This window comes from Notothenia rossii, assembly GCF_949606895.1.
Source record: "Notothenia rossii genome assembly, chromosome: 9".
NCBI classification, from domain to species: Eukaryota; Metazoa; Chordata; class Actinopteri; order Perciformes; family Nototheniidae; genus Notothenia; species Notothenia rossii.
In genome coordinates, this window is record NC_136907.1 from 72,889,140 (window position 1) to 72,914,156 (window position 25,017).

The window sequence follows — 25,017 nt, forward strand, 5'->3', positions numbered from 1 at the left end:
ATATGTTGCAATGTTAGTTCCTGGAAACATGTTCATTGCCAACGCTGAAGCCATAGGGGCTGGACATCTCTAAGCTGTTGACCAATCACAACAAAGCCGGCCAGCTAACCAATCAGAGCAGACTGGGCTCTGGTTTCAGACAGAGGGTGAAAAGAGGTTCTGCAGTATGAGAAAAATAAAGAGCTTTTTGAACATGAAAGCATGGAGACATGTCACAGTAGAGACACTCCATACTCAAATGAGCCTTATAGGGCCCCTTTAAGTAAACTATCTGTTGCAATGTTAGTTCCTGGAAACATGTTTATTGCCAACGCTGAGCTGAAGCCATTGTGCAAATGACAATAAAACCTATAAATATTTTAGTATAAGTACACGCTAGAGTCCATGTTTTTTTCCGCAAGGTTTGTGTGGTTTCCTTGAGATATGATGTTAACGTGTTGAAACGAGTCAGTTCCTGTGTTCTCCAGGTGGGCCGGGTGTGGCCCTCGTCCTACAGAGCCCTCATCAGTGCCTTCTCCTGTCTCACACGCCTTGATGACTTCACCTGTGAGTGGATCGGCTCTGGATTCTTCTCTGATGTCTTCAAAGTGGGTGGAGATGACAGTAACTTATTTTTTCTTTCCAGGGATTCCTCAGGCTGTCCTTGACTTTCTGACCTTTTTCTGTCCCTTCGTTTTGTTTTTAGATCCATTTTTTGTATTCATGCCTCACTTTCCATCCATGGTGTTTTATAATAGACTAGACAGACATTAGATAACACATAATCATTTGACCTCATGATCGATTTGGTTTTCCCCCTGCTACGTGACAAAAGCCATGTGCCTTTTATGCAATGGTCAAGATTAGTAGTCATAGAAATAAAAAGGGGAACTTGTTGTGCATGGCCCTCCACAGGAAGAATTTCTATTGGTTTGAACTACTACTAAAGTCATTTTTCCATTTCATTTGATCGTGTCAAGTTGATATGCTTGGCGGGTCAACGGCTGATTGTTTCTGGGCTATCTTGGTCTTCACTCACCAGTTTTTTCTGGACATTTTTAGGTCAAGTTAGACTGCGATCACTTCAAAGACATCACTTGCACATGGAGTTGTTAACCCTGTTGTCTTCTCCCTCCAGGCATGTGAGTGGAAGTCACACATGCATGTTTGGTGTTATTAGTCTGGTTGGTTAGGTTAGGTGAAGCCACTCTTCAATCAAGAATCAGCAGATACATTTTATTTCTCTTATTTAGTCTTTTTAACAAGAGCACTATGACTTTAGTTTAGTGTATATTAGGGATGCATACCGGTATCCGGTATTACCAAAATACCGGTTACTGGTGGCTACGGTATACCGTACCGAAATCAGATCCGGTTTCGATACTTTTAAAAAAATGTATTTTTTTCAAAAAATATATATTTTTTAATTTTATTTTAAAAGTGAGTCCGTGATGGCGGAGTGAGTCCGTGATTGCGGTTGTGTTATAAATTAGATTGCATAATCGTTTTTCTTCATATTTTATGTATTTTTCATTGTTTCTTCAATACTAGAAAGGTAAAAGTCTCACAAATGAACTGTGATGGGATTTGTTTTCTCTCACCAGTGAAGGCAAATGTTGATTTTAAAGATGAGATTTGTTTGTGCAATGCCGAGATCTCATGACCTTTATTCTATTATTTATTTGTTCTCTAGTCGAATCTCAGGTTTAACATTAATTATAACGGTGCTATAACGGTCTGTTTGCATTGACAAGATGTGCTATTCACGCGGCACACCTGATGGCGGGTGTTATAAGAGATATTCCATAATCGGTTTTCTTCATATTTGTTATGTATTTTTCATTGTTTGTTCATTACTAAAAGGTCCAAGAAGTCCCACAATTGAATGTAATATTCATTTGACATGTTAACTATATCATAAAGCGCTTCATGAGAGTAATTGTGGGATGATACATTTTCAAAGTATCACAATATGTATCGGTTGAGTATCGGTATCGTTCAGTGGTATCGGTATCGTAAAAAAGTCAACGACATGCATCCCCTAGTGTATATAGCAGTGTGAAAAGACCACTCATCTAGGAAATAGCTCAACGTATCCATAATGACGTTGATGGACTGATAGGCTCTGATTTTAAGTTGGTTTGTTGTGACTTCTGGATGCGCACCACTATGCAAGACTGACCCTGTGTTATGTAAATGTTTAACACACAGAATAAACTTCACAAGTATGGGGGAAGGGTTGCGGCCCCTCTGTACAAGAAGGGAAATAATCAGATTAATTGAAATAATGGCCTAGATGGACGACATTAAGCCAGGCTCAGTCTCACTTCTTTTTCCTTTTTTTTATATCAAATTGCAGTTTAATTAACAACGGTTTCTATGTTTATTGTTACCCTTTGTGTGCTGGAATTGTTCTATGGTCTGAGCGCAGAATAATAAGCCTTCTACTGTTACAGTGAATGTTTAATGTATGGAGAAGTTCTTTGAAATTGAGAATCCATTGTGTTCCTCTCTCACGCTACACATCTAAGGGTTGGGCTGATGGATGATAATGATGATTGTTTCTGACAGCTGTTGGGATTGCCCAGGCTAATCTGAAAGATCTGTATTTAAGAAAAACGTGGTGTCTTCTAAAGATTTGTATAAAGCATATTCAAAATAACTGTTTATGTAAAGCTATTGTGCTCTAGGAGGCAACAGGATGTAAAAACTGGAGCTTATCAGAACGCACATTACTGCAAGTGAGTGACATAACAGCACAATCATTAAATTGTCTAACTAAGAAGGCAGCTAGTAATAACAATCCTATCTAGGTACATATTGCACATAAGTGTTTTCGCACAACATTGATATTGTAGTCTTTGTTTAATGAAACATTTACAGCATGTATCAGTGAGTAAAACAAGTATGGCCATTTGAGATTAAACTGTTTTGTTTAGCTGCTGTTTTAAAAAATGCTTTTCAACTTTAGTGTTTTGTTTGTGCTCAGGTGAGGAGTAGCTGTCGTGTCCAGAACTTTCTGCCATATCAGATAAAAACTGACTTCTCCATAGATGTTATTACAAGAGAACAACACTTGTAGACTAAACCATGACTCTATGCCATTATAAACACTGTCGGTCACACACTATTCAAGACACGTTATTAAACTGTAGAAAAACATTACAACCGTTTTTTACAAGGAGAGTAAAGTTGTTGTTATAAATTGGGCAGCATATGGCTAGGCGTGTTTTAAACTATGTGCTATTTACTATATGTTTTGATAATGACTGCAGCGGATCGTTGTGAGTTTATTTGATTCAGATCGGTGTGAAAACTCTGTAATAGAAGCAGCTCGTCTCCAACTTATCTACATCTTGGATGGACCATTTGAGTCCAATGTTTTGACCAGCTTATCCAAATGAGGCTCTTGTAAATGTTTGGAGAAAGGTTTACATTTCCAACACACATAATCAAGCTTTTGTGGGCCGTGCTTCCCGTGTGCAGTTTGTAATAATAACCTCTGCCTGTAGTTGGGTAATGGAAATATCTGTTAATACCTTTTTATTCTGCGAGAGAGAGGAATGTATAGGTAAACAGAGAGAGAAGAGGAAATGGAGCAGAATGATGAAAAGCTTAAAGTCAATGAGGATGACAGACGGAGACGGGAACAAAAAGGCGGTGAAATTAATGGTGACAGAGGTTGAGGTTAAGAGGAGGAGGAATCGGAGGGGGAAAACGCTTCTGATGCTGAGGAGATGTGGTGATGAAAAGGATAACAAATAGGGATTAGTATTTTGGAATACAATTCTGGAGAAGAATGATTTATGGCGCATTTCCACTACAGCGCGGTTTAAGTGTGCCGTTTTGGTTGCGTTTCGGTTGCGTTTCCACTAGGCATAGTTCCGGCTAGCGGGTACTTTCTCGAGGTTCTTTCCGGGTCAACAACCGGGCTGAGTATGCTAAACTAGTGAGAGATAACATATTTGACCGTGATTTAATTAACGTTTCAAAATGATGCCGAAATAACAACATACTGATACCGGTTAGTAAAAACCATGAATTAATGCTTTGACAAGTCTGCAGACAGACGGCAGGCGAGAAACCGTTTCAAATGCGTGTTGTCTAAATGGAGTTCGGCTAAGCTAACGCAGTAAATGCTCCGACCGTCCACACTCACAACAACGGCCTGTACAGTCATAAATAAACCAGCGACTGTATTCGCCATGACACAGACAGTCTGTGGTTTGTACTTGTTTAACTTTTGTCTAGTTTCTGAACAGATATGAGGAGCTGTGAGCTCTGAGCGCTAACAGCTAACGGCTGATGTTGGTTTTGTGGTTGTCATTGAAGATGGCGTCACGGCTCCGCCTACACTGCGTTACTATAGTTACTGCCCCAGTTCATAAACTGTAATAGAAACGCAGCATAAAGTGAGCCTGGCCTAACTATACCGTGCTAAGCCCTGCGAGGCCCTGCAATGGAAATGCGCCATTAAGAGGTTTTCTAGAGCTTGGGTTCGGGGAGGAGGAGAAAAGGGAGAAATGGTTTGGAAGACAAAGATATATTTTCCAGAAATGAGCAGTTTGGTAAAGAGGAGATGTTTAATGTTATTCATTGTGTTCCTTTCTTTTGTCTTCTTATTAAGTGTTCATGATGATGTAAAGCACTTTGAATTGCCTCTGTGTCTGAAAATGTGCTATTTACATAAACGTACCTTACCTAAAGAAGTGAGGGTGCAAGAAGGCAGGGGTCAATGAGGTAAAAAGACGAATTTGGGGTTTACTACTGGGGGAGATGAGGATTAAGAACGAGGGATTGTTGGAGGCCGCAGGGTGGAGGGGAAAGAGGGGGATCAGGACTACATGCAGATGGGGGGATGTGAGGAGTGAGGAATGGGGGGTCGGAGGAGGATAGACGGATGTGGGGGAGGAGGCCTTCAGAGGAGTGGCCATCTGTTGTTTCGGCTGTCCTGTGGTGGAGACTGTCGGCTCCTATAGCCAGCCCCTTCCTTTGAACTTGAACAGAGCGATGTCTGTGTCTGTATACGAGACGGAAACACTGAGAGAGAAGAAACACAACTCTTCAAATCTGAAATAGGGATTTAGAGGTTTTGACAGAAACTGTGAAAAATGAACTGTTGAGCTCACGTTAATAATACAGATGTATAGGGGAAATAATCCAGCGCCCTTTTAATCTCACTATTTGTCTTTGCTCTACATCCCTAAACCTGTATTTTAATTTCCAGTATAATAATTGTGCCATAAAAGGGACAACGTTTAAGATGAATCTGACTGATGACATTATTATTTTATTTTTGTATTTTTACATATTTTTTACGTTTTACAAAGATATATCTCCATAACATTGCTCTGGGAAATATATTTTGCTGTGATAATCATGTAATAAGAAAATCTGATATCAGCCTTAATCTGAATTAAAAATGATTTTTCTATTTAATATTGACAATTCGCTAACCTTTCAACCTCAAAGCTCTCCAAATACTGATATTGCAGTATAGCAACAGTTTTCTCCATCACCTGTCACTGTTAACGCCTCATATATAACCCTCGTTGACCTTCTCCCATCCCCTTCGTGCTGAAAGTGATACGGCCCGTCCATTGTGCCGTACTCCGTGTACTGTGGCTCTGATGATGGAAGAGAGCCATTGTTAGAAGATGATGTAAAGCTGCCCACTGTTGCACTGACTCGCAGCCTTCAGTGGAACTCAACAAAGTATATTCGTGCAAGAACTACTTGGAAATACTCGTCCATTAATACATTATTCCCATTAAATATAACTTCACTCCACTACACTTCAGAGGGAAATAACAAACGTTTTACTCCAGGACATTCATCTGATGGCTTTAGTGACTTGTTACTTTTCATATCACAGTAATTCAAACCCTTCCTGCCACCTGTATCTCCAAATGCGGCGATTTTAAGTAAAACACCTGATAAACTAAAGTCAGGGTGTCCGCTGGGTCTTAAAAAGTATTAAAAGTTGATAAATCAATTTAGCCAAAATGAAGGCTATTCAAAAGTATTTTCCAAGGTATTACATTTTGTAGCTTGTTTTCAATAAGTATATAAATGGTCCAAAGAGGTTGTATTCTACAGTCTGCCTGAATGTAATCATTGCGTAGGTGTGTAGTGTGATTCTGTATAGTTTATTTATGGCATCCCGTTGGATCTGACGTCATCTGAACAGGACATCGCACGCTCACTGCTTGATGGCGCGCGAAGGGCCGTTTACGCCTGTTGCTAAGCAACATCGTTATGGGGAAATGCAAGTCTGCGTCCAAATGGTTGGAAGATAAGGAGGAAGGACAATCAATACTGTATATAGTCAATGTGAGGTAAAGTGTGTCGCCAAGGTAACCGGTTAAAACTCAAAGTGGCGATGAGGTCTTAAGATGTATGGGAAGGGTCTTAAAAAAGGTCTTAAAAGGTTTTACATTTGACTTCAGGATTCCTGCATATACCCTGAAAGTGAAACATTTTAAATTAGCACAACCTTAATAACCACAGGGGTTAAATGCAACATGCACAATATAATATATATGTATAATAGTAAAACACTTACAGGTAACATTTAATTATTCTTTTGACACTTTGAGAACACCGTGCTGATGGAACTACTTTATTAAGGTCACCAGCCTGTTAATCTATAATAACATGTTAACTTGTATTTGTATCTGACTAGTTCTTTTAAGAAAGTAAAGTATCTGAACATTTCCAAAATGGTTTTCAGGCTTTCTTTAGCCTGAACTGCTAACAGAGCTGTTTACAATGTTTACCTTAGGAAAATATGGGGTATCCAAATTATGTAACGCCACTTATTGTTAAGCGATACATCATTAATCTAATCATATGTTATTATTTCTATTTTCCACAACAAAACATAGTGTGTCACAAGGCCACATTAGCAGCACGGTCCCCTTTCATTATTTACATCACGTCTGCTGAGGTTCAAAGTAAACAAGGTGTTAATGTTCAAAGTGCTAGATAGATATATCCTTCATGCTCTGTTTTCCATCACGCATGTACGGTATGATGCTTCCGAAAGATTTCCTGAGCTTCTGATAACGTTTGAATATGCTCTTTGTTGCTGAAGGCACAGTGGGTTCACTTTAGCCTTCTCACACGGCTGCGTTGAAGCTGCATCACGGTGTGTTTCTGTGTCTGCTCTCAGGAAGTGAGCGAGCAAGTGTTTGCTGCAGCTCCGTCTTCTCACATGCTGCCTTCCGTGGTTTGCTGGTTGATATATCCTATTTGCATGCATATCAACGTATCAAAAAGAAACCTAAATTCTTGGTATTTGATGAGTCACGCAGTCACAAAGACCCGCGGTGGGAAGACCTCAGGTCACTTTACAATTACAGAGACTGTGAAGTGATATGGGATATGAAGAGAATTTACAACCAACTCTTTATATGCTGCATTAGAGAGAAGAACTCTGTTAAGGGCTTTTACAAAGGCTTTATTAAATGAATTTGAGTTCATTTGGGAACATATTGTTTATGAGTTAATACTTCAATTGAATCTTTAAATGTAATGTAACTTTTTAAAACATTACACAGCTTTCTCTATCAGTCAAAATGAATACAAAAAGCATGTTAGGAGTTTATTTTTGCCATACCACCACTTCACACTACTTTGAAGACTTTTTTTAAACCTAGCCTAACAACACGTGACATTAACTGTAATCAGTCAATGTTTACGTCTATCATTTGGCTTATTCATTATATTTTGTAATCTCCATTATACAGTAATAGAGCAATGTTATGACCCTGCAAACAGTTGAGAAACAGACCCGCCTCCCTTCTCTTGTTGTAGCCACATGTGAGCTGTGTTAAACATCAGCAGGAAGAGCTTCAGTGTTGTCTTCATGTCGTGACCTGTCTACAGTATTTGTGCCTCCCACACAAAGCATGCTGGGATGCCTCCAGCCAACCATGGATACATGCATCCATTGTTATACCACCACCACGTAACGACTGGATGGAAACTGAAATCCCAATGCACCATAATAAAGATTGATTGTTCAGCTCCGGATCGACACGTCTGCTCTGTGATGGCCGGTCGATGACCTCATTTCACTTCTCTTTTATTAGCTGCCTTCCTTTTCCACTTCCTCTGTTTCTTGCAGCATGAGCCATGTTATTCATATTATTATTTACAAGTTTCCATGAAAGAACTTGTTCAAGCTCTTTTCATACTGACCCAAGTTAAATGTGTTTATTTGCAGCCACCATAATACAGTTCATTAGTTATAAGGATTTAGCCTTTCTTTAGTCGACTGTATCCGCAACATGTTAAAATGACGTGACTGTTTTGCAGGTTCGTCATCGAGCCACAGACCAGGTTATGGCCATGAAGATGAACAAAATCAGCAGCAACAGAGCCAACATGTTGAGAGAAGTCCAACTCATGAACCGGCTCTGCCATCCCAACATACTCAGGTGGGTAACACGTGTACTTTATCAAAGGGGTTTACAGAACAAAATCGAATTGATTCAGAAAATATACAATGTTCATTTCGACGACATTCTACAGTAAAGAACCACCAAAACTCATCTGGGACCATTTCAATATATCTTATAAAACTAAATAACTGTGTGATGTTATTCCTTTTGTTCTACTTGATTATTGCATCACTACCTCAGCTACACGATTGGCCCTCGTGTGAGAAACTGATTATTGGCAGTAACTGTCTTTGCACGTGATCCTAATCGCCTGTTGTCACTTTACCAGAACAAGTTTTCAATCATATTTTGGAAAGAGTGTGTTTTGATAAATTCACAACAAGCTTATTTAAGGCTTTAGAGTTTAGGCCACTCAATGACTACTCGCAGTAAATTAAGAGTTTGTTTCCCAACATGTCATATTAGTCATGTCCTATGACACCTGCCACTTTCGGTTATTAAATATGTATTCTATTAAAGTCTGCCTCTCTCCACTCTCACTCGCTGAGTCTGTGGTTGTGACCCGTTTCCTTTGGGGTTGAAACTGTGTCAAACCCTCAGCCTATTAACAATGGGTTTTAAGCTGCCAGCTCCTGTTAGAGCTGCTGCAGCAGCTGCCTGAAGGCAAAGAGTGACGAGGACCCTTTCAAGGCTATGAACAATCAGGTTAATATTTTAGAGATTTGCAGTCAATCATTGGTCAAAAGCACGATTCATTGTAAGCCCCTTACTCCTGGCACTTTTTGGTGTCTGTTTTGTCTCCCTTCGTACGTGTCTGAGACTTAAGGCGGAGCCCTCAACAGCAACAATTTTAAGAGGCGCTGCATCATTTAACTGAATATTTGTATGAGCTTTTAAACCTCAATACCAAAAGCACAGACAGTCAAAATATGATGAAATGTTGTGGAAGTTGCAACATTATGTATTTATTCCGGACACAACTTGTCGTTAGGTAATTGAGATACTGAAACTGTGAGCTTTAAATGCAGTGAAAACAGTGTTTATTGCATAATGCAAAATATTATTCACAAGCAGGGACAAAACAGTTCTTTGTGTCATTGTTTGGCTGTTATGTTATTGCTTTTAACTGAAGCTATATGCCTTTTTTTCAAGTTCATAGAATAGTTTAATCTGTTAAAAGCCTTGTACCAAAACATATTCTGGTACTTTTAATAAATATAAACCCAGAAGGTCTCTTTAGGAAGCACTCGGCTCGTATCAAGCAGAACCAAACCCAGTGAAGCTGCTTTTAGCTTTGATGCTGCTCACAACCTTCTAATAACCTTAAAAGCACCACTTTTTATTTGATGGCCTTTTTATAAAAGGATTATTTGAATGTATTTTCATTTGTGTCCTTAAGTGCTGCTCTGAAGCACTCCCTCGTTACGTCAAAGCCCTTTACACAGCCTCTGTATTTAAAGGTAACGAACATGCCTTGCCTTGAGTTTTATGACAGGAAAAGGAAAAGCCTGCACTAAATAAAACGGTATAGAAATGAGAACACAAATGATCCCCAGAAGAGTGGTTTTTTTTTTTTGTAGTAAACACATTTTCTGTCAAGTCCACATTCAGCCATGCGCTCCAGGGTGGGAGAGTGTATGTTTACGAACATGCACATACATGCATCAAAATGTGTGTGTGTGTGTACTTGTGCATACACACACGCAGCATCTTTCACAATGCCATCTTTGTTAAACCCAGAGGATTGTGTGTGTGTGTTCGTTAACAAGCAGACACTGAGGGGCTCATTGTTAGCTCAAACCCAACAAGGACCCACAAAGTTGACCTTCAGAATTACGAGGCCCTTAACGCAACTCTTGAACAAAGTTGGTTTATACGTTGCTCTGCGCACTTTGTTTTGTTTGGGCCGAGGCTGTTCATGGCCTTTTCTGGATATTTTCCGACCTTTAAAAATGCAATTTGTTAACAGGAAATGCATTTTATGAAGCTAAGGCAAGTCAAAGCTCCTGCTTGTGTTTTTATTGTAGACAGTGATAGGCCAGGTAGAGGCAGAATGGAAGGAATGCAGGTGAAGTAACTGAGCTGTTATTATACTCCTGCTAACAGACACTTAGCACTTGTCTGGTCTTGCTGCAGGAATCTTAATCGTTTGTTCGCTATTCTTCCTGCTTTCCCTGTTTACTCACACAGAGAAGGTCAAGCAAGTTTTTTGTTTTCGATGTTTCAACATTATTATACTCTATATAACCCTTTAGACGTGTAAGTGCTTGAAATAAGCTCAAATTATTAAAGGCGTTTTTTTTCATTTGCACAATAGCTTAATTTTGGCAATGCACATCTTAACTCTCAAGCCCTACTTAACATACAAGTATAAGACAGAACATTTTTTTTCAAATAGTTTGCAGATATAAGAGCAGTATGAACATCTAAGTAGGATAAAAAGACAAGACAAAATGTACAAATGAAATACTGTAGCGAAAACTAAAAGGTTGTATATGTTATCTGAGTCTCAACCTCAATCATCTGATTACATTACATTTTTAACAAATGTTCTTGTGCTATCTCAAATATTAAGTCATGTCTTTTTCCTATTTTCATTTTAAGAAATGATTTGGTTAAAAGGCATACATAACAAAGGGAACGCTTAAACACATGAGATAACTCAAAACAATCCATAAATGTGGAAAAAAGGATTGACAATAACTTATACTGTAAGACAGTGCTTCTCAAAGGTTTTTCAATAATGTACCCCCTTTGAAAAAACAATGTCCGCCAAGCACCCCCTGATCAGAGCAGAAACTATGTGTTAGGGACAACATGCCTCTATAAAGAGGTACAGTACAGCGCTGCACCATCAGTGTCTGAGTTATTAAAACAAGTAACTGAGAAACACTTAAATGCTACATTTCAAATGTTTACAATCCATCACTAAATTCATGGCAAACCAATTTTAACATCATGCAATAACACTGAGACAACATTAGTTGCATTGAACTGATCTTTTTAATAAGTTGTACAATTTAGTGGAAGTAGAACCATGGGCTTGAGCTTCTCTGAGGACCTTTGTCGTTCTGACAGCGAGGCAAACTGCAGTCATTACACTTCGCGTTTTGAAATATGTGTAACTCTGTTCATATAAAACCCACATTGCTCAAACTTCGTTACTTTTCCTAAAATGTGTTTATTTATTTATTTGTTTTGGGGCGTGGAGAATGAAGAGAAACAAATATGAGCATTTTATGAGCATTGGATTTTGACCCCCCTCATATAAACATATGCATATGCATAATGCTGCGCTATACTTTGCGCCCACATGCCGTTGCCAAGCAACACTTATTGTTTAGGTCCTTTTGATAAGCAGGCAGTCATATCATTAGCTAGATCTGATCGATATGGACATAAACGCGAGTGAAGTCTAACCGGACGCGAGAGAGAGATCAGATCAGCTGCTGCTGACGGAGAACACGAAGCTCTGCATTATCAAAGCTCCCCCGCTGTGACGGACCGTTGAGTGGAGCAAAATACACTTAAGAGTTAGACCGAACACACTTAGCTAGTAAATCTACTCTGGAACTAGCTAAACTAGTTATACATATATTTATTCGGGTCACTCATTACAGGTTCAGCGAGCTGCACGAGACTGACCGGCTGTCAGGAGAGGGAGAGGATAAGAGAGCACCCCGTTTACTCTTCACTTTTTATTACCCAGAATTACTGTAATCCTTTGAATAAAGTAGTTCATCTACTATTAGTAGTTTGTTTAAATGCATTACTCATGTTGTTTTTTTTCATTGACATAAAATAAATCTCACGTACCCCCTGCAGTACTCCAACGTACCCCCATTTGAGAACCACTGCTGTTAGATATAACTAACACATAACGGATATAACATTAATACTCAAACTGTTATGGTTCATTTTCCATCCCACACATTTCATTTACTAGATTCATCCACTGTGAGCTGATAAGGTTATTATCTTGAAGCCAGTTCCTTGTAATTTGTTTAGTAAGTTGCTCTTCTTATTACACTCTTAAATGTTGACTTGTGTTGTGTGGTTTTGCAGATTCAAGGGTGTGTGCGTCCATGAGGGCCAGCTCCACGCTCTGACAGAGGTAGGAAACACATCCTTTCACATTAAAGCTTCTGAGATCAAAGTGTCTCCACTAATGAAAGGTAGAGCACCGGTGTGACTATGATCTGGCACTTCATGTGAACTCATGCACCCATGTGTTAGTAAATGTTCCTACCATGTTCAGGTGGACATCACGTCATCAGTGAACACAACACAGACACGCGCTGGTCTGTAATTGTGGAAACCAAAAGAACTGAATGTTCTTAGGTATATATAAAACACTTAGGTTGTGTATTTATTTTGATGTTGGGAGAAGGGAGGGGTAATTTGATATAGAGAGCTAATAACATTCTCTAGAGATACTTAATGTTAGGACAAACACCATTAGGGTTACAGTGAGAGGGGCTTTCAGGCTGCACACTGCCTATATTTAGTGTGTGTGTGTGTGTGTGTGTGTGTGTGTGTGTGTGTGTGTGTGTGTGTGTGTGTGTGTGTGTGTGTGTGTGTGTGTGTGTGTGTGTGTGTGTGTGTGTGTGTGTGTGTGTGTGTGTGTGTGTGTGTGTGTGTGTGTGTGTGTGTGTGTGTGTGTGTGTGTGTGTGTGTGTGTGTGTGTGTGTGTGTGTGTGTGTGTGTGTGTGTGTGTGTGTGGAATAAGTAGAGAATTTTACGAATATAATTAGACAATTAGTTGTTGAGTTGACCACAGAAAATGTATTAATGAGAACTGCTGCTATTCATATTTGTTAAATTAATTGTTACTTTTATTTTTTTGACTGCTAAACAAAAACACACAAGACCATAAGTGCTTCACATTGGACTCTGTGAACAATTATAATGTTGTAAGCTGCAGCTCTAGTTTCTTGCTTTCCCCCCTGATGGCAATGCAGAAAATCAACTATTCATTTATGGTTAAATTCATGTTTTGATTAGAGGCCCGGAGCTGTGGTCGGATTGTATATTCACACTCAAACTGCACAATAACACATTCATAGGAAATGCCCACACCTTCAAACATTCAACAGTTGACCCAGGGTCTCAGGAAGTATCTCTGTAAACACTTTAGTGTGGCAATGCATGTAAATGTGCAACAAAACACACAATTCATCCTCCATGAAGAAAGCACACACTGTTAAAGCGGCTTCCAGGCGCACACACACGTATGTGATTACACTGTTGTATTGCTCGATGAATGTGCTTATTGTAGCCTCCACAGACAAAGACAAACATCAACTTTCTGCAGTTGCATAAGAGACACCACTTATGCCAAAGACACACACACACACACACACACACACACACACACACACACACACACACACACACACACACACACACACACACACACACACACACACACACACACACACACACACACACACACACACACACACACACACACACACACACACACACACACACACACACACACACACACACACACACACACACACACACACACACACACACACACACACACACACACACACACACACACACACACACACACACACACACCATGTATACATCACTTCAGGGGACATTACATTGACTTACATGCATTTCCTGGAGACTTATCCTAACCAACACATGCCTTACCCTTAACCTAACCCTAATCCTAAACCTAACCAAGTCTTCCCCCTTAAATTAATGATTCCCCTCATGGGGACCTCCAATTTTTCCCCATAAGGGAAGCGAGTCCCCACACGTGACTGTGTAAACAGATTTAGGTCCCCACAAGTATAGTAATGCTAGGCCACACACACACACACACACACACACACACACACACACACACACACACACACACACACACACACGTTTCTTCCTATACTGTGATTGCAAAGTCAATCCATGCATTGTATAACACACACACACGACTTCACGCTGCGGTAGGTCTTGTTTTCCCGCTGTGGGGTAAACAGATCCTGTCGTGTCGTGTCAGGACCGAACTGAAGGCTCTGACCCTGCAGCAGGCTCATGCTGTTTTGTTACCTGACCCCCACTATGCGGCCGCGCTCAGAGGAAATGGAGAATTACGATACTGCTTGGCCCTGAGCTACCTCCAGAAACTCTCCGTCTCTCACACACAGACGCATGGAGGCAGGCAACCCAAAATAAATCTGATTGATCTACTCATGACTTTTGTGTTTGTGTTAGCTTTAAGGAAAGCCAAGAGTGTGCACTCCCACAGCTTTTGGACAATGCTGCATGTCTTTTTGAAGAAGCCAAAACCATGAGGCAGTCATCCGAGCAGTGTTTGATTGGTCAGCTCAGATTCAGTCTCCTCAGACTGTGTTGAGCGCTGAGGTGTCTCAGCATTTCTTTGAGCGCTGTTTACCAACTGCTATCATTACATCACCTGCTCTGACCAACTCTTTTTATACTGTATGGTGTCTTCAGCTTAACTGCACACAGACTCAAAACAGTGATTTTACAATTTCCCGTTTTGACCCGTTAGAAAACATATATCACGAGCTTATGGAGTTTTCCGGTTGTTGTGTTAATGGTATGAAACAAATATAACGCACATTTAAGCACCAATGCTTTGATACGTTTTGCTGCACACTTTCCCCCCTTGGGACTTCCTCATCTAGACCCAAAGCCTTTTTTTGTCTGACTCTCGATATCGTTCACGTTATAGGAAATGTTCCTACGATTCTAATCTGTGCTAATGGTTTTTCATGACCCATGCGAGGATTACTCCGCCGTTTGAAGCGGTTCCTGGAACCAAACAGGGATCCTTTTGTTTGAGTCTTTCCAGGGTTTTTAACCTGAAACAGAGACAGTGAAGGGCAATTTCCGCAAGCATATGTTTCTCATTTCCTTAGCAATCTAGGATAATACATGATCATTGCGAGTCACGGATGTAGCACTCAAGTATGTGCTATGTTGTGTGATTGTCCTGGTGTATCAGGAGCTACACAAATAGCATCAATCTGGGGAAACATACCATATCTTTTCAAAAGGCTCTTTTAAAATGTGACTACTCAAATGGAGTTGCTTTTAGTTGACACAGCAGACGCACTCGTCCGCTTAACTATGTGATTTGCATATTGGAGCAGGCACCCTTTGCACTTCTGCATATTCTGTCAGTGTGAGAAAACAACGGGTGCTCTCGAGATCTTAAATGAGATGATAAAGGAATGATGTCGGATTAGTTTTAATTGTCTCCAGAGGGGTTTTTCCATCTCCACCAGGCAGACAACAGATGTTGAATTCTGTGGCTACTGAGGAATGTGTTTGACAAATACTCTAATCCTCTGATCTCTTCTGTGTGTGTGTGTGTGTGTGTGTGTGTGTGTGTGTGTGTGTGTGTGTGTGTGTGTGTGTGTGTGTGTGTGTGTGTGTGTGTGTGTGTGTGTGTGTGTGTGTGTGTGTGTGTGTGTGTGTGTGTGTGTGTGTGTGTGTGTGTGTGTGTGTGTGTGTGTGTGTGTGTGTGTGTGTGTGTGTGTGTGTGTGTGTGTGTGTGTGTGTGTGTGTGTGTGTGTGTGTGTGTGTGTGTGTGTGTGTGTGTGTGTGTGTGTGTGTGTGTGTGTGTGTGTGTGTGTGTGTGTGTGTGTGTGTGTGTAATTGATGGTATAAAACTGCAGGGAAATCAACATTTAGGATGTGTCGACGTATTGCTTTTTAAAAATAATTGTATGAGTACTCTTACCTTTTCGCCATTTTAAAATAATGACAATACAAATCGTTATGAGGAAAGAAATCTGGAATTGTGTTTCTTAAATAACGAAATACTGTACCTCTATGGATCGCTTAAATATATGCACTGTGTGATATTCCCTTTTCATATTTAAATGTTCCTTTCTTTCTTTGTTTTTCAGTATTTAAGTGGAGGCAGCAAATAAGCCCAGTGGGTTTTTTGCATTGTTGCCTGCACTGTTTATCATTTGTTATCTGGTATGTTTGTGTAGTTTAAAAATGGGTCAAAAAAAACAATACAATTATAATAAAACCAAAATAATCAAATAACATGAAAAGACAATTTTGTCTGAAATCTTAATTAGCATGTAAAATAAAATACAGATTAGTGCATTTGGCATACAGATTGTTAGTCTCTTGTAGAATATTTATATTTAATGTTTCACTGTGGGGTCTAATGACAAACAATGCATTTAAATAGTACTTAGTTTTGCATTATTTGCTTCAGCACAGCACATGTAAGACAGTAGTTGATCAGACTTCTTATGTCAGAAACCTGACATTATGTGACATCAGATCTCTGACTGTCACAAAGAGTGTTGGCGAAGCATGTTTTCCATATTAGATAATCCTGGGCTCTGATCCAAAGGGAATGTAAACGGCATCAAGCTAGTTATTTTTTTCAGATTTTGTTTTTAATTAACTCCCAAGTATTATATGGAGGGATCCCTTCTTGAAGACAGCATTGATTGAACACATCGTCTGTGCTCTTGAGAGGCCGAATCATCACAGTACTTAGGATTCGAGTGGTCTTCAGAGATGGTGTGACAAAGGACGTACGTTAGCTTTGAGCTGTAAAATGCACGCAGAGCTTAGGAGAGATAATGATGGTTTTTGTAGAAAGGCCTTGCATCTAGTTGATATATCTTGGTCATCTAACACCTTTACCATCCATACAGAGTAACTATAAAAAAAATATGCTAAGGTTATCTTGAAATGTGTATTACTCTGGGTTCAGTTAATTCAATCGGGTGAAGAAGTGGAGACATCCTCCCCTCGCACTCAGCCTGTCCTAATTCTCAGTCAGTCATACCGCTAACCACAGCTAACCCAGACCATCCCTTTATCCTGTCTCAGCTCTATCTAGTTAACCACTGTTTTGGTGATATGTGGACGTGAGATTAGTGTGTCTGTGTGTTTGCATGCAACAAGCAAGGTCAGACGAGTTATTCTGGATCACAGCTGACAGACGCAGTGAAAGACCCCGGATTTGTCGTCTTGGCAGCCCAATCAATCTGCAGCCTGATCAGACGCACGTATGAAACTACCGGCCAGTTTAATAATCTGCTCGATACACCAGCCAGCCCTCAGGCCACCCGCCCGCCTGTAACCCAAACAACGCTCCACTCTGTGAGCTAGAGAGGTTGGTTTATGTAACGCCGTTGGTAATGACCGCTCTGTAGATAAGTGTGTCACCAGTTGACCAATGATTTTTCAAGCCATCTAACCAGTCTGCTGTTTCTGTCAGTGGTAACAGAGACTGTACCGCTGCTATAGTTAGAGTATTCACGCTACATTAGCCATATCTCAAATTGAGTTTCTGTGAAATATGGTTTCACACCTACAGAGCTAAACAATATGATACACAAATGCAGAAATGCTGTCAATCTATTAATGTTTTGCTAAAGATTTTGTTATTTTTTTTTCAATCCATCGATTCTGAAGCACATTGGTCGTATTCAATTTATTTTTTTGATCCATTTAATGGCACAGCACCAGCACAGAGGCCCTTTTATGCTTTTGGGGTTTCCCACACTTCTCTCCACCCGCCTGAAACCCCTCCATTGGACTCCTTTGTTTCTTTGTTTACTGCTGTACTTCATAGTGACTTCACTATGTAACACTCGCGCTTCTATTGGCTAGCGCTCCAAAAACAGAGCCGGCCAGCTAACCAATCGGAGCAGACTGGGCTCTGGTTTCAGACAGAGGGTGAAAAGAGGTGCTGCAGCACAGGCAGTATGAGGAAAATAAAGAGCTTTTTGAACATTAAAGCATGGAGACATGTCATAGGAGAGACACTACGTACTGATATACACCTGAACATGAGCAGAATGTGCCCTCTTTAATATTAAAGACTTGTGTTTCATACATTACATTGTAATCAATTGTGTTTTATTCTGTGTCAATGTTTTGTTAATATTTACCTACTCATGTATCTGTGTGTTTCTATTTGTCTTTCTCCAGTACATAAATGGTGGAAACCTGGAGCAGCTTCTAGACGGAAACAAGCATCTGAGTTGGCCCATGAGGGTGAAGCTGGCCTGCGACATCGCCAGCGGCCTGGCTTACTTGCACTCCAAAGGCATATTCCACCGGGACCTCACCTCCAAGGTTAGCTACGCGGGCTAATTGGTCGTTCAGAGGAGAAACCCTCGCTGCAAATAGACCTGCAGGCTTTATTGTAGAGCACAGAGTGTCCTTTAGGAGATGATTGTACAGTACCTATTCAAATATTCTCTGTTGACAGCTCATTATCTGAGCTTGGCTCCAGGATAATGTGCCACACTCTGTATTTACATTCGGGCTGGATGCAAATGTTCAAGATGCTAGGCCTGTTAACACTTGCTCTTTCACTCTTAGCCCCATTGACCCCTCTGTAGAGAACACACAGTCAGATGTGATAATCTGCACCAGGAGGCTTGTCGTTTTCCAACTTGACCCACAGCCATGTTGGCAGGAAACAGGGACAGTGTGCACCCTGCTGTAAACGCATGGTTATCTGTAGAAGAATAAAAACAAGCGCCCAGAGAAATTAAAGAAAGGTTTTATAGACGGATAAGAGTTTTGCATTTTTAAGGGTTAAACGTTGTGGTTTAACTTCTCAGATTAAACTTCCTGAAAAGAATACAAAGTCCGTTTGCTGATGACTCACACTCACAGGACAAAGCACTCTTTTTATATTCTCATTATGTCCGTGTACATGCTATATAGAGCTTCATATAGACATACCCTTCCATTGTAAAGGAGTTGTAATCTATAAATCTACTCACAAGCACAAGAGAGGATATGACGCAGAGGCATAAAAGGAAAGGTGACGGTTTCAAGTGAACATAAGTTTTTTCCTTCAACCTTTATTTATTCAGGAGTAGTTACACTTAGAACAATAGTCTCTTTTAACAGAAACGCCTTGATCACATTTACACAGTTAAACATTCACAACTGGAAGCAGCCCAGTGCTACCACAGTCTCATCTACTTCCCACTGAGCGGTTTATACAAACACATTAATTAAGTACCGTAATCATGAGGAATATAATATGTCAGCCCTCATCAGTATTCGTGGGTGTAGTGGATAACATCCCAAAAGATTTGTCTTGTAACCTTCACCTCAAAAGTTATTGTTCTTGGCCACATGTAGAGCTTGGGCCTCGGAAGCAGTGTCAGACTCGCAGTACGCAATCCACTGGACGTTTCGGTTGCTTTTCAAGGTTTATTTCCAGCAAAACAAAATACGAAAATCAATATTTAACATAAACTTAAACAGCAGATCCTAATAATCTGTATTTGACTAAGTATAAGGTTGCGTCTGCGTGTCAATGACAGTATTGCTGCTGCCTGCTGCTCTCCCGTCACACACCGCACCTCCAACTTAAAGCCTTAGCCCCGCCCCCTTCACCTGAGCAAAGCACACCTCTTACTAAAACAGAAAAATGCATTAATAAAGGTTCCAAATAAATCAAAACAAAATAAACTTAAATGCGGCTCCTACAGTGGGTACCAAATGAGCCGTAAGCATTGCACACATGGTTTGTACAATAACGACAGTATTGCAACAAATGGAAACAGTTTATTAAGAGTAGTTTCTTTTTAAGTTCAAGAGAAAGAGTCCAAACATTACAGGAATGCATTTTGTAATTTGACATTTGAATGAAAAGAATACCGAAAGCTTAAGTCCAATCAGGAAGTGGAGGTTTGAGAGATAATGTAATTTTTTTTTTAGAATTTTCTTTCTTGGTGTCTCAACTTCCTCAACTTCCTCAAATGTGATAATATTGATAATGTTTTTTCTGCAGAACTGCCTGATAAAGTTTGAGGACAACGGTTACGCAGCAGTGGTGGGAGACTTCGGCCTGGCAGAGAAGATCCCCACCAGTCTGTAAGGAGTTCAGCAGTTAATACTGATCAACACACACAGTCTTAGATCAGGAATTAAATGATGTCCAGGATTCTTAACGAAAGAGAGAAACCTTTTGGAAGCTATCTGCGTTACTATGCATTACATAAATCATTAATAACCATCGCCCGACTTTAGTTACAGAGCTGTGTAGCCTCTTTTAGATACATTATTTGGTTTTAAGCGGCACGATTAGTCTTCATTTTGAGGTCCAAGTGTTAACCAGCTCCTGAGGGCCCACGTGTTGTAAACTTCCTGCCAATCAACAGACAGTAAACAGAAAGCTAGTCCGTGTCCCAACGTTTAATTTGAGCATTTAGCAGTAAAAAAAAAGCCCATATATTTGTTTTAGTAAAGTGAAAATAGGACTTGTGAGGGGGTGAAACATGACTTCAACTAAATGCTAATGCTAAGTCTGCTTCATGTGTGACAAGACCATTGTTTATTTGTATGTAAAGAATAATAATTGAATAATCCAGTGTTGTGAATTTGGTGTGGTCGTGAACCCCTAGTGATCAAAATGTTACCAGCAAAACCATTTTTGTAGCTCCAAAACAACTCTCATAAAAATAGTTTGGGCATTCATGATGTTGTTAATTATGTTAATGCTAAATGCTAAAGTAGTTAATTGTTCCTAATTTGATCAATTATTCCCCAAGGTGCGCTTGTTATTGTTCTGCGATGTTTGTGTTCCGTGCAAGAGTCTTCCTCGTCCTCATGCCAGGCGCACGGTTATTTATTAACACGTGTCTGGCACTGGCATTAATAACGGGCTGTAGAGTTCACATTCTCAACCTTAGTGTTTTGATAACAGGGGGATGCTATCGGTGAACGAGTGTAATGACGGGGGAGATCGTTTTCTGAAATGTCTTTAGGAGCAGAGTTGATGCGAGTTAGCTTAATGTGAATATATATACTCCACTACACCTCATGTATGTTGCTTGGTAGACATGTAGGAATAATGCACTGAATGTAGCCACGCCTATTACGTGTACTATGTATAAGGAGGTTGGGTTTACCAGGAGGTGACACATCTGCTTTGCACACACCTTTGATATTAAACTGGTCTCACCCAAACGTAATCCATACAATTAAAAAGCTTCTGAATTTAAAGGATTAGCGATTAGGAGTCATTAAACCGACATGTAAGAACCTATCGAGACAGCAGTCGTTCTCACTGGTAAAACTTGAAACTCCATGATGTGTTCATACTGGGTTGAATTCACAGAGCAAGCGGGTCATTTTGATTAAGAAAAGCCAGAACAGAGTGTGCTCATCGGCTCCTTTTATCTATCAGGTCGTTCCTATTGACATGACAGAGGCAGATTAAAGACATTCCTTCACACACTCCCACAAACGCTCTCAACAAATGAACGTCAAGTCTTCTCTTCCTACACAGTTTTATTCCACTACCTCACCACAAACACAAAGCTCACGAGTCGACTCAGAGACGGATGATTAATCTTCAGAAGCTTTAACGGCTTCTTATTCAACCATAGACCAAATGCATTAACCTGTTGTTCATTGTGTGTGTGTGTGTGTGTGTGTGTGTGTGTGTGTGTGTGTGTGTGTGTGTGTGTGTGTGTGTGTGTGTGTGTGTGTGTGTGTGTGTGTGTGTGTGTGTGTGTGTGTGTGTGTGTGTGTGTGTGTGTGTGTGTGTGTGTGTGTGTGTGTGTGTGTGTGTGTGTGTGTGTGTGTGTGTGTGTGTGTGTGTGTGTGTGTGTGTGTGTGTGTGTGTGTGTGTGTGTGTGTGTGTGTGTGTGTGTGTGTGTGTGTGTGTGTGTGTGTGTGTGTGTGTGTGTGTGTGTGTGTGTGTGTGTGTGTGTGTGTGTGTGTGTGTTGTTTAGTGCCGAGGTGGAGAAACTGTCCGTGGTTGGTTCTCCTTTCTGGATGGCTCCAGAGGTTCTGAGAGACGAGCCGTACAACGAGAAGGTAGTCTCACACTTTCACCTCCAAACTAAAGTGGCAATTAGTGAAATAAGCTAAAATGGTGAAGATAATAATCTCAAAAAGCGTTCAATTACTTCTGTTTTCAACTTAAACTGTGGTTGTCTTTGTTGGATTCCTACCTTGAGACTTGAAAGACTTGTTTTCCTATGGTTTGGAGAATGTTTATCATGACGTTCGTAGTTATGTTGCCGTGACGTTTGAGGTCTTGACCAGGGGCGATGTGATTGGATAACTGGAGGGCTATTTTCTTAATAAGCCTTTTTTAAGAATATATTTTTATTATTAATTTCTGCCCTCCAGCTATAACTAACTAACTAACTTATTATGTTGTACCTTGTCTGTATGAATTTTCTGGATTACTATTAAAATAGTTAAATAATAAAAGGAAAATAACATGTACTTGAAAGCAATGATACTCTGATGATAAATGGAAATTATCTGTTGAAACACAGACGCATATTGCAAATGAAGAGGTCAGAACGTTTGGTACGATTTGAATAATATCCCCACAAATGTTTCACGTTATATCAACAAGACGTTTCTGTTGATTTCGTGTCTTCATCGTGTGTGTGTGTCCGTCTCCAGGCCGACGTGTTCTCCTATGGGATCGTCCTGTGTGAGATCATAGCGCGGGTGCAGGCCGACCCTGACTTCCTCCCCCGCACAGAGGTGAGTTCTCATCCTCCTCTCACCCATGCCTCACCCTGTGATCACTCCTTCTGCATGTTTGCTTTGTACACGGCTTGATCTGTTGGTGTCACATGACAACTCACACCCTGTTGATGCTGTGCAACATTCACATGACTCTGAGGAGCTTAGAGTACTTTTGGTTTTTTAGATTCTCCAAGAATAGGGGGTTGATTTTTATAAACACAATCTGGGTAATATTTGTCATCTGGCAGATATTATATATATCCATTATATCTTATAAAATACAGTATATATTAGTATTGTGGAAATGTCATCTAACAGAGAGGGGCTTGTTAATCAATTCTGCTGCTTAGTATAAACATCACAATCATTTATTAACTGAACTTAAAGGAGCCTTTTTAAAACAATTTTTTACAAATGTGGGCTATTGCTATTAAGAGGCACATTTTTTATAATCATTCAAATATCAATGGCTTGAAAAAATACACTTAATTGCACGAATACCCTTTGGATATTTTTGTGTGTTTGTCTTTCTATATAAAACGTCCTTTTTGAAACCAGCCTGTGTTTTGTAATATTTTATTGGACGAAATGCGAACTTGGCAGTCAGCAGGGCCGTGTCCGAGGGATTAGTTTGACACAGAGCGGGTTTTGGCAGGAGAGTTGTGGGATGTCAAACATCTGATGACGCTCTGTCCATCTCTGTCTTTATCCCACTTCTAGAATCATAAATACCAATTTCCTGTTTAACGTTCATATATCCAAATCTGTCCGTCTCTCCGTGTTCTTTCCCCTCCTGCAGAACTTCGGCCTGGACTATCACACGTTCCAGTTCCAGCACATGGTGGGAGACTGTCCGCCCGACTTCCTGCAGCTGGCCTTCAACTGCTGCAACGTGAGTCTGTTTTTTAACATCAGTGATTCTGAGTGATTTACAGTATTCTAATATTAAAGATCACCTATTATGCACAATCCACTTCTTCACGTCTCTTCTACATCAACATGTGTCCCCTCTGTGGAAAGAGACTCTGAAAGTTTCAGGAAAAAAGATTCTCTCTCTTTTTGTCCTGATCCATTTTTATAAAAACCTGTCTGAAAATGAGCTGATCAGATTTTGGCCACTTTATGATGTCATAACGATGTTTTGGCTTATATAACCATTAGCCAATCAGCAACCAAGGTAACCCCCCCCCCCCTACCTTATCACCTGAATCTCCTCCTAGAGCACCATTGTGTTCTTTGTAACCAAATCTCTCTCAGAGGGGCGTGGGGAGGGGCTCCTTATTTTCATCTAAAGTAACAGACAGAGAATCAGCCCTTTGGAAACAGGGCTGAAACAGAGGGGATTATGGGTAATGCTGCAATGATCTGTTTGGTGTTTGGAGCCAAACACTTCAGAGACATGTTTTTATATATCTGAGAGCTATAATATATTGATGAAAGACCTTTAAAGTCAACGGCTCAACCAATTGAAAATCTGCTTAAAGATTGTAGGTCAACCCTTAACCTAACTCGATAAATCAACCTAACATAATATACTGAGGCTTGCTGAGCACATTGTCTCCGACCCCTAGCATGTGCTGATCAGCAAAAATGAATTGTTGCCATCGAAGCAGATTCAGGGTCCCTGTAAGCTTGCAAAGAGCTCTTTTGTGTTCCAATCAATCTTGAAAATGGAGAGGTAATCCCGGATTAAATGTGTGTTAAAGAGTCTTAAACACATTGTCTTCACTTCAGTGATTGTTATGTTTGTCCTTGTTGATTTCATCACATAAAAGTATTTTCCTATCGCATCGTAGTGTGGTGTAGCGTATCACATTCGTATCATATTGCATATATTGCAACGCAGTGCATCTTATCACATCGTTGAAACAATCCCTTTGTAATTGTGATAGCATCTTTAGAAACAAAATGTTTACGACCAACTTTTCTTTGTGACACTTACCGAACGGCTTGTCTGTCTTTCTTGATTCCCATCGTTTTATTTTTAATTTCTTAAGTAACTTTTGTTTGAAAAAGAGGGGCAATCTGATTATCTTAATAATCTGATTCAGCTCACTATCCGGGGGGTATTTGAGTCTCTAGAAGCCGGATCAGTTACGAGGTAGATTTGGCTTCTCTCTGTATCCATGCAGTCCTT

At 40.2% G+C, this 25,017-nt stretch overlaps 1 protein-coding gene across 1 annotated transcript in view; it reads left to right on the plus strand.

Annotated features, from left to right (window-relative positions):
- tesk2 (testis associated actin remodelling kinase 2) overlaps nt 1-25,017 on the plus strand; it is a 36,821-nt gene that overhangs the window by 5,238 nt on the left and 6,566 nt on the right. Inside the window, exons 3-10 of the mRNA XM_079648945.1 lie at nt 468-587; nt 8,302-8,423; nt 12,453-12,501; nt 18,348-18,494; nt 20,176-20,258; nt 22,124-22,208; nt 22,812-22,895; nt 23,680-23,804. Of these exons, the coding sequence (XP_079505071.1) occupies nt 468-587; nt 8,302-8,423; nt 12,453-12,501; nt 18,348-18,494; nt 20,176-20,258; nt 22,124-22,208; nt 22,812-22,895; nt 23,680-23,804 (815 nt within the window). The remainder of the gene's footprint in view (nt 1-467; nt 588-8,301; nt 8,424-12,452; nt 12,502-18,347; nt 18,495-20,175; nt 20,259-22,123; nt 22,209-22,811; nt 22,896-23,679; nt 23,805-25,017) is intronic.